Genomic DNA, 17,375 nt, shown 5'->3' with positions numbered 1-17,375 from the left:
AATTAATGCTTTCATTTCAAATAGAATTACCTTCAAAGAAAAACATTTTATTGACTCCTTTCTTGGAAGTTGGACTTTGTATATCCTGTAAGCTGCGCAGTGTACTTGTTTATGTCCCTAAAGTGGCCTTATTACAGTACTTCGTATCTTTATTTTGTTTGTTCCTTGTCATCTGTGTATTTATTTCCACGATGTCTCCCTTGACAACCGTCACTAGCCTGTTGGCAGAATAATGCAGTATATTGGGTGAAATGATGATGCAGAAAAATGGGTGAAATCCTATGTCCTGGATAAGACACCTCATTGAGTGGTACTGCTAATTAGCAGTGTCTCCATCACCAGTGGACACCTGAGTATGGGAGCAAAAGTTAAGACCAATACAGGCGCCTTGCTTTCCAATGTAAAAAAACCATATCATATTTTTTGCATAATAAAGTTAAATGAGAAATATCTTCCTAGTCTCAATAAACATAATGCTATATTTTCCAAATTCATGAAGGAACAGACTGTTGTAAAATTTAGTTTAGTCAACATGGAAACCACTTCCTTTAAAAAAAAGTTCTACTCAAACAATGCTTATTTTTTTGTTTTAAATAAATGAAAGTTTGGACTGGTTTAATTAATTGTTGATAAATTTTAAAGTTATGTAAGAGTACCTGCATTGATAACTTTGAAGAATTATATTATTGTAATTAAAACATTTCAAGGGAGATAACTCTAACACAAGTCACCTGTGCATGTAACGAAAGATTTTCACAAATATTCAGTATTTTTAAGCACACTATGACTATATATATATATATATCTGTATTAATCATGTGAACCTTTTAAATGGGTCATTATCTAATACCAAGTTAAAAGGAATGCTCCAGGAAATAAGGACCATGTATCCTTAAATTTGTAGAAAATTACAGCATATTTAGTGCTAGAATTACTTACGATTAAATAGCTTGCCGTGTGCTGATTACTTTTGCAATACCTGATGCCAAAATTACCTGTAGATTGATTAAATAGACCTCTTACATCGTAAGATTAGTGTACACCTGGAGGCCCTTTACCTACACAGGCAGCTACAGGTACGTCATTAGGCTTACAGCTGGCTGGCTCAGGTATAAACAAAGGTCCACGCCCAGGATAGGGCTGGTGACATTAAACCGCATAAACGACCAAACAAAGCAAACCCGTCCCGTGGAAAATCGCACCGTTGTGTCGCCAGTGGTGGGTGACCAGCAAAAGTACAGCCGGTTTAGGGCGCTGTGACCTCACGTGACCTCCGAAACTGCAGGATGAGACCCCCAGGGAGAGATTGGAATCTGTCCGGTCCCGCACGGAAGCCTCCTAACACTGGGTGCTTTGTCCGCAGTCACATTGTTCGGCATTTCGTGTTGTGATCAAGTTTGCAACAGAAGGTAAACGGGTGTTGAAAGGGATAGCGTACACCTCCTTTCGGCACAATACACAGCAATATAGGAAGAAGAATGGGAGTTTTATTTAGCCACAGTCAATATTGACTCGGCAGTAAAATTGATGAAATCATCACAATTATGCTTTATAATCGTTATTTTTACAAGCACATAATTAAAGCTAAAACCTTGGCATGTGGTCTTTCCAGGGGCCACTCTGACCCCACGGAAATGTTGTCACCAGTTTTTACCCATTACTGTATAGCTACAACAAATCGGAAATTGGTCAATTAAGCAAAATATTTACAAACTTCTCATTATGTTGAAATTGACAAAAGAGATCCTATTAATAACAAGAAAAAAACAATTTAAATGACTGAATTGTTATAATAAGATAGAGATGGAAGTGTTTACAAATAAATAAAGATATTCATGCCATACAATATTAAGACCTTGAAGGGGATTGTGAAAGATAATATGATAATATCTGACATGATATACCCCATCATTGTCCCACCCAATCAATCAATATATGCCCCACCCTTTCTTTATATCCCTCACCCATTTTCCTTGCCCTATTTTCATATCCACAAATCCACATACTCCTATTTCTCCCTACTTTTACCGTTTGACCTAATTCCATCAGATATCCTTACCGTCCCATATCCCTTTTCCTTTACTTAAATCCTTCAAGTCCAGCCCCTTTGAATATATTTCCCTAATCCATCACCCCATCCTAAACATCCATGACCCTATCCTATCTCTTCCCCATCCCTTCCCCTTTTTCCTTACCTATATCATAAATGTTCATCCCCATTCATGTTTTCTCCATCTTTTCTCCATCTCTTCCCCATCCTTCTCATCTCTTTTCGTGTACCTAAATGTCCTAACTTAGCCCCTTATCATATTATCTTTGCTCCCTGTGTTCAATCCATTTTCCAATCTCCATTCTCCCCTACCCTGCTTCTCCTTTTCCCTTCCAACACCCCTCCCCCTCCTCATCTCAACTCTCTACCCCAACCCCCCATCTCCTATCCTTTCCACCTCCCCCACCCCTCAGCACACTATTGTGTGGTGTCAATGTTTGTCCTGAACTTTCCTATATAGGACAGTCAATACACAATGCAGTCTTCCCCCTCCTCCCGCCAGTCTCAACCCCCTACCCCACTCCCCGACCCCCACTTCTATCCCATCCACCTTCCCCACCCTCAACAAACCATTGTGTGATGTCACTGTTTGTCCTAAACTTTCCTATATAGGACAGTTGATACACAATGCAGTCTGTACCTGTTATTGAGGTCACAGTATTGGGGCTGACTATATACAAAGATCAGACAGCTTGTCATTGTGAGGTAAGCCTCTCTGCCCGTCAACACCCACTCGACTTCCCATTGTCTCCTGTTGTCCTGTCACGCCCCAGCAAACATGCAACGGGTCGGATTTTTCATGCTCCTCTTCCCTCGCTCATCCGCGACTCCAGCCCGGTGTTATCATTATGATTATTTAGGTGTTTTGAAGGGAATACATTTTCACTAGTGGCTTATTGTTGACAAAGCTATTGTTAGCTCCGGTAGTTTTGTCGAGATAAGTGATCAGCATTTAGGAACTAGGGGGTCTAATCCAACCTGCCTACCGCTATTAAACACACCTGAGTGTGAATAGGTATATACACCACCTCCTGGGCAGGGTAGGGTGAGGTAAGAGCTAGTCGCCCAGGTAAGTGACACCAGTCGCTAGATCGGCCCGCGTGAGTCGGGTTGTGTGCGGGAGTGTCAGACCCCAGTGCTGTGGTACAGCTGATTGTAATTTACATTGGCGCGTGGGCCAGTAATACTCGCAGTGTCATATTAATTGTAAGCGTCATATCCAGGAAGTGGTGGTGTACAGTGTGTTTAGAGACTGTCGGGTCACTGTGATTCGGAGGAGGATAACTGTAGCCAACATGCATCTCTCTGTGGCCGAGGAGTTACACTTGCATTACCTATACAAGATGAGCCATTGTCTAACCTGTCCGCCGGTTCTACCCTACCCGGGCCTTCCGTCGGTATGTTTAATATTTTTGTCTCTCACCTGTTAACGAGGTCAAGAATCTTATTTTTCTCACCTACCTGATGACGTAATCAATTAATGTCAAGACAGGCCTGACAGCCTTCCAGTTGTGTTTTAATGACTTTTGTTACAGTTGTTATTGTGTGTATAATATACACTCTTAGGTGATAACTTTACCATATTCCAGTTTAGTAAATGCCCCCACCCCCGGGGCCTGTGGCAGGTTACATTAGACTTTAAATTGTAACACCAGCATGTGTTCTCTCTGTGCTGTAGGGTCAAATCTTTGCGTTTGTGACTTTCTGGGAATTGTCACCTTTTGTATTTATAAGAGGTGGAACTTGCAGAAAAAATTTAGTTTAATTTGATGGCCTAGGGGGTAGGTTAAATATTTGTATGATCCAGGAGGTGACATGTATGTCCTTACAATGACTGCAACCCCACCCCACTGGACAACCCCACTGGATGGGATATAAAGCCTATGGGGGGGGGGGGGGGGGGGGGCTAGACTGTTATTAGAGTAGCCAGCCCCGGGCAGGGGCCACAGCCCTAGGGGAGAGGTGGGAAGCTATTATTGGGCTGGTTGGTTGTGTTACTATTTAGATGATCTCATCTGACTCAGAAATCCCCACAATTTCAAATACAAGAACATCACTATACTCTGCATATGAAAACTATCTGGGACTGCCTAGATTGACCCTGGGGCCAGGCTGGGTTGTTGTAACTACAGCTGAGAGAAGTGACCCCGGGGGCTGTGACCCTGGGGTCAAGTAACGAGGCCAGCGTGACAGGCACAACATTACACCGCTAAACGTTTAACACTTCACAAACTCAAGTTTGATGGAAAATTGATGTCGGCATCTGTCTGAGGTGAAGTGTTTCGTGGATGTAACTGGTCGAACAATTGGTGACGTTGAATTTCACAATTATTTGTCTGTATGAGGATCTTGTTGTGGTAATTAAACATTGAAGTGTGGTTTGTTTACAGTACAGTAGTACATTGTTTTGTGTATAATAATGCTTGAAGTCAATATCACGGAAGCCATTTCCTTGAAGACGTGTGATGTAATGATTTTCCTGATCTAGATAAAATTATCAGTGGGCTTCTGTGCCAATCTTAAGGGGGCTAAATTCATGCCCTTCCTGGTCTGTCACCCCAGATAACCTCAGACTCCCCAGGAGGCTGTCGTAAAGGTTAGAATCTGTACATTTAAAATATTGCTCCTTCATTTTATTATCAAAATAATGTTGGACTTACCTGTATTGTCATAACCTGCGAATACTTGATTGGTCTTTCTGATCCCAGCCTTCCTGTATGACACATTTTACCTGATATATTGATTGGTATGTTTATATCATCGACAAATAGGTTTAATTGAAAGTCGCGAAACCTAGCGGTATCTCTCCCACCCGGGGTGTCGAATCTTGAATGCGGGTTTAAAAAACAGGGTTATAGATAGCAACTTCATGATGACTTGCTGTGTGTGCTTTAATTAAATGAAAATTTGCATTTTTCTTTAAAGAATTGTGTTTTAAAAATTCACAGCAGTTTCAATTCTCTAGCTACCTAATTTATAACTCTGTGGTATCTTAATTGTAATATATCGCATACACTCCCAAAATTTGTCCTGTTTACTGAGTGCATTAGTATGTATTTAGCATAAATGGGCCTCAAACCTGTTTCCCGAATAAAAGATCCTGTGATTATCTTTCCTGTTTCTTCCAATTACGATACAGGTTCTTAATAGATGAAAATATTTTATGCATTTCTTACAAAAGCATTTATTTTGTTGAAACCAGAAATGACTTTAGGTGGATGATAATGTTGTGATGGAAAGATTATACGTGTCGCTCTGGAAGCCGCAGATACAGGTATTGAGTGACGTTTGTATAATCCTGCATCAGAGTTGTAGATATATATACCTGTAAGTAATGATAGATACAAGCAACCAGGTGTCGAGATCAAAGGGAGTTAGGTTGATATACTTACATATTTTTTGGGACATAATTGAGGTGTAAATTGAGTCTGCCTTATTCTTCTGTTGTACCTATTTTTTAAAGACGGGGCCTTCTCATTTAATTATATAAGTAGTTACGTAGGGGGCATGATAAATCTCAAACCTTCTTTTGCTAATCCAAGAGAGTAGTTGTAACATGACGTCATTCCCTACATTCATAGGACGTCATGTATTAGCCTAACTGCTGCTTTGAGATCCAGTATTTCACTCAATGTGTAGATTTTACGTCATCTTTGGAAAAAGTATGGCGGAGAAGTACTAATTAATATGGAACTACCCCTCAGCAAAATCTCGGGTATTATTCAAATTCTGAATACTTCATAAGAAATCTTTCATTTTTTTTGTTATTTCTCCCCTTTAGAGTTTAGTATTGTCGCTGTCTGCATACCTACAAATGAGACATTGACTCTTCCAGTTATATTTCGTCCTAGTGTGGATTTTTCGACTGTCTCAAGTATCTGTTGTCGTTGGTAGAGTCTCTATTTACTACATTTTATCCTGTATTTGTAGATTAGGTTCAGTTTCCTCCCCCCATCAGCCCCGGCCCCTACTGATACCTGTCCTCAACGATGGGGCGTGTCATACCGGGTAACAATGCTCAAAACCAGGTAGAAAATCAGGTGTTTAAGAACTGATTGATATTAAGGCGAGAAAGGAGAGGCTAGAAAACCCGTTTTACCTTACCTGATTAACATTTAATGGTACAGGTAAGACAAGTCAGCTGTATCACCTGGGTTTTAAGCTCGTTACAGGTAACATTTTATGTACTCCACCTTTTGTCACACCCCGGTGCTGTAGATGTCTCCAAGTCTTCTGGCCTGGATTTATGGCTTCCGTATTACCTTGTAGTTTTTACGCTCCTAAATCTGTACGGATATTGTTGCATGACACAGCTCTACACGTCTGCTTTTGGTTTAAGTGTAGGGTACGACTTTTATATCAGGTGTGAGATCTCGTTACAAGTCTGTATCATTAATATACCATGAAACCTGTCTATACAGGGGTCTGTTATAAGCAGGTTCTTCATGTAGCCTCACCTGTCTAAACAGGTAGACATACCTGTATATAGAGGTGTACGTTATAAGCAGGTGCTTTATGTAGCCTCACCTGTCCAAAAAGGTAGGCATACTTGCCTATAGAGGTTTCCGTTATAAGCAGGTACTTCATGTAGCCTCACCTATCTAAACAGGTAGACATACCTGTATATAGAGGTTTCCGTTATAAGCAGGTGCTTTATGTAGCCTCACCTGTCCAAAAAGGTAGGCATACCTGCCTATATAGGTGTCCATTATAAGCAGGTACTTTATGTAGCCTCACCTGTCTAAACAGGTGGACATACCTGTATATAGAGGTGTCCGTTATAAGCAGGTACTTCATGTAGCCTCACCTGTCTAAACAGGTAAATATATCTATCTATAGAGGTGTCCCTAATAAGTAGGTACTTCATGTAGCCCAGGTTGCACAGGTATCTATTGCCCATTATACAGGTACTTGCTGCTTTAAACTTTCAAACATAACATTTATATGGGAAGGTGTTCTGATGTGACCTTTATCGACAGGCATCATTGTTGACACGTTTTTACACAATGTTAGCCATGATGTACAGGTATTTTTTAACGCTTTACAGAAATGGCTGTTCTTTATCCACAGGTACTGTTGGCTGTTCTTTATCCACAGGTACTGTTGGCTGTTCTTTATCGACAGGGACTGTTGGCTGTTCTTTATCGACAGGTACTGTTGGCTGTTCTTTATCGACAGGTACTGTTGGCTATTCTTATCCACAGGTCCTGTTGGCTGTTCTTATCCACAGGTACTGTTGGCTGTTCTTTATCGACAGGTACTGTTGAAAAAGCATCATCTTTGTCTGATAGCATATGGAACATTCACCATGTAAGAAAAAAAAGGCAAAATTGAAAAAAAAAAATCATGAAGGAATTTCCTGGTGATAATTGAAATATTTTGTATTTTGTATAATGCTTGTTTGAATCACATGTGATGTTGATCAATGATAATTGATGTAAAAAGATTTGCTATAAGATTTTTTATAGTGGTGTTTTATTGTGTGTTTCAGCCGGTGCAGACGGAACCAGTGGATCTGTCGGTCAGCAGCAAACGGCCGTGCAGCCCAGGCGAGATTACCTATAGGACACAGCAGGGACTCGATCTACGGGTACAGCGTAAAGGTCAGTATCTTAATTGTCATCACCGTGGTGACGTAAACATCACAGTTGTCACGGTTACATGTGGGCTTACAGCAGAAGGGGCATTGGCGTCATGGCAGAGCTAGGTTTATGTTAGGTAGCATAAGAGAAAAGAAAATTCTGTTGAAGTATAAAACAGTAGAGAGTTCCAAATCGTGTTAAGCAGTGGCAGTAATTGTTTTAATGAAAGTTTGGTGCTGATATATAGGTGAGCTTGCTATTTGCAGATTGCATTGACTGGACACATGTGTTGGTAGTAGATCTAGCAATCATGTAATAATTGGATAAAAAAAATGGCATTTGGTGCGAAGCTGAAAAACTTGGTAAACACAACGGGTGTTTGGGTCTCAGGCGACTTACTGGTGGCAACGTGGTGTGTTCACTGTTTATAAAAATATTTAAGTCTAGAATCATAACATGCCAGAGACCTTATTGAGCTCACCTGGTGATTGTCAAGTGGTGCGTCCACTACTGTGGTCAATACATAGGTAATAGGATGTCCTGGCTGACCTCTGATCAACGGTCAAGTTAATCTTCTTACTTACTGCCATTGTACGCAATGAGCTTTGGTGATGGTGCATATTTTACGGAAGATAAGTATTTTGTTTGTAAGAAAGACATTGACCTAAGTGGTCATCTGGTTAACTGGACAAAGACTGGACAGTGGCCAGAACAAAATACTGGACATTGGCCGGACTGTGGGGGTGAAGGTCGGAGTGACTGGACAATGACCTGACATTGTTTGGACTCTGGACAATGGCTGAACGGCTTCGTGAAGCTGATGTGTAATCCCGCGTAATGGCCCAGCATTCCAGGAAACCATTTAATCTATGAACACCATGACTGGCAAATTTAACATTCAAATAACTCACTCCTCTAACGGGAAAATCATCGACTATTTCAGTGTTTTATTTATGCTTTTTAATTTCAAGTTTTAATCTGAACATTAAAAGTTGGTTGGCTTTGAGTGTGTTCGGTGGCAGTAATAGGTGATTACTAGGTATAGAGGGTGGTGGGTGGGGGGGTGTTTGTACTGAATGGTACTGCTCTGATTGATCAACAGACCTCCTGGAGGGTAGAAGCCACTATGTCAGTATATATGAACTTGAATGTGTATTGACTCGGTAAGATAGTCGCTGCTCGCTCAGGCGCGGCACGCACAAAGGGGTGGTTCATGGGTAGGGCAGGTAGAAAAGGTATATTTGTAAACCATTAATGCTTAGCTGCCTCAATGATCAAGCACTTACTGTCGGTACAAGGACGCATGCGATAGAGTCAGGCTGCCATAGCCTCTATCCGTGACGTCACACCTTGTGCGAGACAGAACCGGTGGGTCGCATATCAATATAGCGTTTAGCCTTATGTCATTTAACAACAGCAGTAAGTTATTCAAAGCAGAGTTAATTTAACAAGTCATCAAACAAATTTTTTTAAATGTTTTATTTTTTTAACAATCTAAAATTGAACAGGTGTTGTCTCATGTTTTTTGTTTTTTATGGTCATTTAAAATTCTGACATGCTTTTTTCACTATCAATTTAAATAATTTTGGAATTATTTGAGAATGAAAATTAAAGTTTACGTCCCGTTAAGCTTGTTAAGCTGACAATTTGTCTAACACCCCGAGCCCAGGACAACATATCAGACATTTAATGGGTTATTTATGTCGGGATATGTGTTGAATAGACAGCAAAACACAAAAGAAAAATAAAGAGATTTCATGATGATATATGCAAAAAAAAATTCTTAACTTTTGGAATCTTTACTTAGCTTGTAAGGTGTTTGGTTTACCTCGTGCCATCTCAAGGTCAGGGGTCAGGTTAAAAACATTTGTACACAATTGTTTGTGTGTGTATCAGATAACGTTAAACCAGAATTGATTAAATCACATGGTATGTTATAAGTACTTTTTTTGTTGATATTGAGAGAGGGTAAGAAGGGACGAAAACTAGACAGGGGGGGGGATACCACATAATTTAGATATCTCATCTCCATACTATAATACTCCATACGGTAATGAATTTTGGTTTTTTATTTTCAATAAGAATCTTAAGTGTCCTATGGGTTATCCGATTTCTACTGTAGAAAGTTGACATAAAATTACCAAGGAAAAGCGTTTAGCTATGACTTGGCCCCGATAGCTACTACAGTGTTAATCGGTATTCAGGTGTGGTTGCGGAAGCTGGATTCGCACCTGTCGGATGCGATCTAACGTCGCAACCATACCTGGCACAGATAATCTAACTCAGGATATCCCGACTAATTGAATTATTGGACTCGAGATTGGACTGAGGACATCACCACCTATTGACAAGGGAGTTATTGATTTTACGACCACTCCCGCGTTAGTGTAGGGAGTGGCTTATCTTGTTTACAGTACACGCAGCCACACCTGCGGCGAGTATATACGAGGTCGTGTGTTTGTTATTGAACAAAGAGCTGGGACGCTCTCACTATAATAAAACAAAGGACCCTGAACTCTGTGTAGCATTAAAATGATTCCCTATCTATCAATCGGTCTCCGCTTTTTTTTCAATGTCAGTTCTTTACAATGGCTCCAAAAGGCTCCAATTCACTCTCCTGTATCTACAAATCTAGAAAATAAAAAAAATAGTGAAGTAATTTTTTTTTTAAAGTGTGACTCATCATGTGTTTGTCGGGCATTGTCTCTCACTTTGCTTACAGCTGTTAAAAAAAAGTATTGAAAAAAAAATGTGTGTGACCTTTTCACCCACGACCTGCATTATACTATTCACAGGTGTAGAGTAGGGGATTCACCCAGGTGTGAGATTTTATGACAGCTTTAAAAGGTTTTCCTTATATTAATTACGACAAAGAGAACTCCTATCCTACCAAGATAAATATCACGTTTATAAATTATTATTATAAAGTTTTCTTGTCATGACAAGTTGTGTCTATCTTTTAAACGTTGCTATAGTAACATCAGTAATTGAAATGTGTTAAATGGAGGTTGTTGCTGTTGTTATAACAAGCCTTAAGAATGATGTAGATTAAAATTATGACCTAATTTTAGAAAACAATGTTTATTCTCAATTGAATATGCTTGAGATTCTGTAGAGTTACAGAAATGTGCTGAAAAGTTGTGGCGTAAACATTGCTTTTTTTTTTTTTAACGAAACAAAACAAAATATTGGTGACAAAGCTTTTAATAGATAGTGTTATTGATTTGATAGGTAGTTTAGAAATCTAAATGTGACAGCCCTGATGGCTCTGAAAAGTACAGCTCTCTATGGATTTTCTAGTCTACCCATATGTGCAAATGGGTATTTACTAGGAAGCAATTTGTGAGAGACTGGTGTTTCATGAGTTGTTGTTTTGTTGTTGGTTGATAAATGTCAAAAAGACATCAATAGGGTTACCTATCATGATTGTTCTAATCTACCTAGCTGTACAAGTGGGTATACACTAGGAAGCAACATGACACACTGGTGGCTTCTTATATTCAATCCGTCACAAAAACAGAATATTGTTTTACCAAATTATAGCTATAGTTTAGCATAAACAAATAATTGATTTTTTTTTTTTTTTGCATAAACTTTTGCGACCTTCAATTTAAATAATTCTTTTACTTTTTTTGTGTCTATTGATTTAAATAACTGACCATCTGCCTTTGTTTTGTAGACATGGATGACCACCCCAATGTCACACTGGAAGCCGTCAACAAGATCGGTTCTGCGGCCCTACTGTCGTTGCGAAGGATCAAAGAGGCCTCTGAGTAAGTGAAGCTTCCTTAAAAATTCTGTAATTTGAAATGATTCTTCCAACTTGCTAAATATAGCAAAAAAGAAATCTACTTCAGGGACAATATGAATCTAAAACTTTTGGACTATGTGATAAAGGTTAACACAACAATATTAAGCCAGTTTTCTGAGCATTAGAGATTATTTTTGCTTTCTTATTGTTCTTAAATGGAGACAGTTTTCATAAGTTAAGAGTGGTATAATAAAACAATGATTGTTTATTTCAGTAAATTCAAGAGTTTAGAACACACACGACCACACACTGCCAGTTCTCCGCTGCCAGTCAGCGCCCCCTACTCCATCTCACCCGTGCCAGCCGGGATCGACCCGTTCCTAGAGCGTGAAAAGAAGAGGCGGGTACATCGCTGCGACTTTGAGGGCTGTAATAAAGTGTACACCAAAAGTTCTCACCTGAAAGCTCATAGACGAACACACACAGGTAACTAACGTGACCTTGATTAGGTTGTGCAGTGTTTTCATTAAATGCTGCTTGCCGGTAAAAGTTGCCTGCTGTTCATCAACTTTGAACTGGCTACGTTTCATAGCATATTGTTTATTGGAGTTAACCCTTTCCCCTCTGTAGACCATAATGGACTCATCCAGATCAATGCATGGTAGAGTTTACTAAAGCTGCATAGTGGTGAAAGGGTTAAATAAGAATTCTTATACTAATTACTTACTGTAATAATATATTTGATGATACACAATCATATTTGTTGTTTCTATTAGTTTTCTAATAATATACAGTATTTTGTTTGGATGATATCTATCAAAAAGATGAGGCAGATATGGTCCTGTATGAACATTTTCTTTGTTCCTTTAAAACAAATTGTGACTTGTGAACAAAACAAATGTATTGAAATATTTTTCTTGAGAGAATTGAGAAGATTGGAATCATCAGGTGACAGTAAACAGACCATACATCTGTTTTGTGACATAGCCTAGGGCAGGGAATAAGATAGAGAGGGATGGGGGGATCAGGAGAGGGTAGGGGAAGGCAGGACGCAGACAGATTACCTGTAATTCCTAACCTCTGTGTAACGGAAATGTAATGTACTATTTGATGTTGACAGGAGAGAAGCCGTACGTCTGTAATTGGGAAGGGTGCACCTGGCGGTTCGCACGCTCTGACGAACTCACGAGACACTACCGAAAACACACTGGTGCAAAACCGTTCAAGTGTAACGTCTGTGATAGGGCCTTCTCACGATCAGATCATCTCGCCCTACACATGAAGAGACATTGAGGTAAGGGAGATAACTCCATAAGAATTTCACAAAATATTTCTTTCACAGAAATAAAATGTGAGTGTGGCATTTCCATTTATTTCGTTGGTCATTCTTTTGTTATCTTCTCTAATTTTCAATGTTTTATTTTCTCACATAATTGTTATTTTTGTTATTTTCTCACATAATTATAATTTTTCTTTTAATTGTTGACTTATGTTTGATATCTTTCTATGTTGTAGGATATACTTAGTTCCAAGTAGATTCCAAATTCAGTGGAGACAATCCTCCATTTTAAATGGTCGTCATGCCAACCAAGTCCACCAGCGATAAACCTACGGCTGCTGCCTGTTGAACTGCTGGTTCAGTTCATATGGCCCTGATCATGGATATATGTCTTCGTTTTTGAAGACAGATCACCTGGCTCTAATCTTGGATGAAATTCTTGGTTAAAAATGAGCCTTAAGCTCAGTAATTGGGAGGATCAAATATGGCGACTTCAAGCATTGAGGCTGCACTCTGAGCTTGCATATGAACAGGAAGCTGTGTACTGCTGTGTTGCTAGGCAACAGCTTGGACACACACCTCTGCGTCATCTACAGAGAAGTTCTACATCAAACAAAAAGTTGGAGAATTTTAATTTTGACTTCAAGTCAAGGTTATGTCCCAAGTATGACTTGTGTATACAGGCTGCAAAGGCCTGCCCCTCATGTTTGATTGATAATGTAACAGGGAGCTAAGCCCCGCCCCCAGTGTGTGATTGACAATGTGCCAGGGTACAAAACCCCACCTCATAGTATGATTGCAATGTAAAAGACTGCTCATCGGACCCCAAAGTACAAAATGATTGACAGTGTAGATGGTAGCTAAGCCCCGCCTCTCGTGTGCATGATTGACAGAAGTGTAGACCGTACATCACCAGACATTCACACTCATCCACCTACAAAGAAAGTCATGTAACTAGTTCGTTTCCACTGCCAAAATGCCAATGAAAGTTGCTAACAGCCTTATGCAATCCTGAGAGTTCACGTAATCTGTGTTGGAGGTAGCACAGATACACACACTTGTGGTTGGCCGAGAAGTCACGATACACTCTTCATTCATCCTCATTCAAAAACTCCAGTGATTGATCGATGAAAGGATACTTTCTTTTTGAAGTGTTATTTTTTTGTGTGGATTTACTTTTTAAAAAAAAGAAGGAAGTATTAAGGTAAAAATATCTCGCTGAATTTGTTGTACCACTGAATTTTTTAGCGTTAACGATGTGAAGTTTTTACTACAATTCAAATTAGAGTGTAGTAAATATCTGATCTGTAATTTTACCATACATGTGCATTAAGTTGACAGATCTCCCTACCAGACTCAGTATCACCCATCCACCAGTAGTGATATTAAACCCAGCGATACAAAGCATAGTTAGTTTATCATATCTTATTAAACATTTTGTTTTTTTTAATTTACGAAGTCATGATTCTCGTTTCCAGATAAGTGGACTGAATCTCTACACAAGAAAAATTCTGAACTTTGCATACACAACACATACCAATAAATAAGTTCATAAATTTGGTGTAGAATTTGAAGTAACAATTAAATCCCAAGTTCATGGGAATTGGAAGAAACTTTTGACACTTTTCTTTCAAAAACCAGTTGTTTACCTATTTAAAAATATACAAGCTATCTGGTGTCGCGTTATTGCTAACCACTGCACCGGGAGTAGACAGATGGACAGCTTGGGTTGTAGAGGTCACTTCCTTGTGGACTTCCTGATGTACACACGGACAGTGTATGTCATAACTGGCTTAGTAGACACTAATGGAAGATGAGATTCTTCTTTATATGTGTAAATTTGAAAAATTAAAAAATGCAAATGTAGTGTTAATTTAGTATTTCACAGCAGACAGAAAAGGAGATTTTTTCATTGGTTATTTTTTTTTTTTCATATAGAAATTTTAACTTCCAAAGGTGTCCCAGTTAATATATCTGTACTAGCGAGTCTTGATAAAACAGGGTCAGGTCTGGGATTTGATAAGATGCCAAGAGTTTGTAAGACCCAGACAAACTAAGAGCTAAGTAGTTACTTATAAGCAATAGACCAATATCGCCCTGCTGTCTTCCCATCGGCAATAATAATCTGTACTAGGTTAAGCAATATTTTACCTGTTATAAAATGTTTGTTTTTCGTTAAGCTTATTTTAACTATATATATTTTACCAAGACGTTCTAGAGTTTTGGTTTTATTGACAGAGACGGCATCCCTCCCTGGTGTTGATCAAGAGGTTACGACCTTGTGTAATTTGAATTTCCTTCCAACCGAGTCTTGCCAGAAGTATTCTGTGATTCAAGTGCATAGTTTCCAGACATAGCTTGAAATTTTGTTCAATGAATAATGTTTAGTAAAAATAGATTAAATTGAGATTATTTTTACTATCAGTTTGACTTAATTGTTAATATTCATGAGAATTTTTGTTTTTTTAATTTCATTTTTTTCCTTACAATTCCTTCAGCTTCTTGTTCATTTTAAAGTGTCTCTAAAACATGAAAATGAATCAAACTTAACAAAAACCGCGAAATATATGTTAAGTTGAAAATTTGATTTATTGTTAATTAAAATAAAATCATAATGAAGCTTTGAAGAACGGTCGATTAAACATATTTTGATTGAAAATATAATTGAATGTTTTAAATTTGTTATTTAATTCTATCAAGAAACACTGTCATAGCTTCCCGAGTAGATTTCAAAATTTTGTTACAGAGTGTGTAGTTTATTTTAACGCATTTTACCTTAAGCAATAAACGATGCATATTTTGTCTAGGTCATGTTGAGAATTTTTGTTTCTGTTGTACAATTATGTACTGTTCTGTGCTTTTGTGTAAATTATTTAGGTGTTTATATAATTTAGTTATTTCTATGTTGAGTCACTGAAAGATGGTGCTAAATCTATATATATAATGTACAGAAACAAATTTCCTACAATCTGCGTCATAGCCTAATTTCAAAAGCAAACACCCATGTAACCTTGATTTTTCAGTCATCCATGTTTAATTCTCCTTATGATGTATCATTTATTTTTAAGCACCTTTATAACCCAAATTTTTTTTCAAAACATCTCAGTGCCCTTATTTTCTTTCAAGCATCCTTGTAACTAAGATTTTACCCATAATATTCACTTTCAAACATTTTTGTAACCCTGATTTCTTTCTGTTTTCCTTATTAATCCTTGTAACAGTGTAAAGTGCTGTATATAGAATCTTTGTCTTTATTTATCCTTAACTTATTTAACTGTAGCATTTCATTACAGAAATAAAAGATCAGTGCATTGTAAATACCAACGAACAGTCATGTCCCATTGCCAGAGGGAATACATGTACATTTGTAAATACCTGGTAGCAATGGATTTTTATGAATTGGAATGCAGTACATTTTTAAAGAAATATTCGTTATTATTTTGGTGGTAATGATGTGAATTTGTACCCTGTAGAACGTAGTGATAGAGTGAATGGTATTTCCATTGTTACTTGTTTTTTCCGTTTCAACAGCTTGTTTTATTCAAAATACTTGTATGTGTTTTATTTACTGTTGAAGTTTTCAATCGATAATGAATATCTTAAATAATTTAGAGCTTGATTCAGAAAAATCCATAGCTATGTCATCATTTACGGTTGATAATTCTCAGATGAACATGGTAACATACATAAACTCATTCACCCCTGAAATTTCATAGTGAACTATTCTAGCCTTTGAATTAGAACATTTCAAATGTTTCTTCAGGGGTATTGAGAATTGGTTTCAGTATTCAATTATTGTGTCTGCAAATGAAAAACAAATTGTAATTTTGTAGTTAAGGCTATCTTGTGTTAATCATTCCTATGTAAGATCACAAGTTCATCCCAATGAAATATTAGTCACAGAATCAACCCCAAGTTAGTTCATTGGGTCATAAGTTCATCCCCTGTAAGGTCATGGGGTCAATAGGTTCATCCCCATGGAAGTACAGGGGGTCACAGGGTCAAGTGTCAAAGTGCAATAATCCTCATCTATATCATCCCAGTTTGATGAACACTTTTATTATTGAATTTTTTGTTTGGCGTGCTAGTGATACGTTTTGTTAGATATTGTTACTGTGGTAACAAGTAGATTGTTATGTTGTTAGCGTGACATTGCGCGAGTGCTTGTTAATTGTGTGTGATTGGTAAGATTGCTCAAAGTTTTCATATGTGTCAATATGGAGAAACAGAAATAGCTGATGAAAGTACGATACAATAGCCATGGAACTCAAGTTCCAAATTGCCAAATTTTGGCAAAAAAACATGCATGAGAAATATTTGCCAAATTATTAATGTTTGTTATTTTTTTGCTGCTTCGTAAGGAAGAATCGAAAGCGAATTAAATGGTTTTCATGGTAATGAGCGACAGTCGGCCATTGTTGACAATGTGTCAACGGTCGGGAACAATCATTGTCCTCTATAATAAAAGTATATAGAGCTAAATCTTGTTGTCTGTTGTTTGTTCAGCTGGTTGAGATGGTTTTCATGTGCGAAATACTGGCTAGTAAGTGTCCAACAGTAGAGATGACAATGTTTAAGAAAGAAGTCAGTATTTGTTACTTCTGTTGTATACTGGGAAATTTTCGCTAAATAACCTTTCACCCTTCGCCAGAGTAATTCATACCCATGCAGTGTTAATTTCGCCTTCATATTTAATTGCAATGCATATGATGC

The 17,375-nt window shown here is 38.1% G+C and overlaps 1 protein-coding gene across 8 annotated transcripts in view; it reads left to right on the top strand.

The window, feature by feature from the left end:
- LOC110440381 (Krueppel-like factor 3) overlaps positions 1–17,144 on the top strand; it is a 62,956-nt gene extending 45,812 nt beyond the window's left edge. For all 8 annotated transcript variants that reach the window (XM_021483433.1, XM_021483435.1, XM_021483434.1 and 5 more), the window contains 5 exons: positions 7,542–7,653; positions 11,312–11,405; positions 11,658–11,869; positions 12,504–12,677; positions 12,899–17,144. In XM_021483433.1, the coding sequence (XP_021339108.1) occupies positions 7,542–7,653; positions 11,312–11,405; positions 11,658–11,869; positions 12,504–12,676 (591 nt within the window). In that variant the 3' untranslated portion in view covers position 12,677; positions 12,899–17,144. The remainder of the gene's footprint in view (positions 1–7,541; positions 7,654–11,311; positions 11,406–11,657; positions 11,870–12,503; positions 12,678–12,898) is intronic.
- The last annotated feature ends 231 nt before the right edge of the window (positions 17,145–17,375 follow it).

The sequence above is a fragment of the Mizuhopecten yessoensis genome, unplaced genomic scaffold (assembly GCF_002113885.1).
Source record: "Mizuhopecten yessoensis strain PY_sf001 unplaced genomic scaffold, ASM211388v2 scaffold11179, whole genome shotgun sequence".
NCBI classification, from domain to species: Eukaryota; Metazoa; Mollusca; class Bivalvia; order Pectinida; family Pectinidae; genus Mizuhopecten; species Mizuhopecten yessoensis.
The sequence above is the reverse complement of the archived record's forward strand: the minus strand, read 5'-3'. Positions and strand labels throughout refer to the sequence as shown.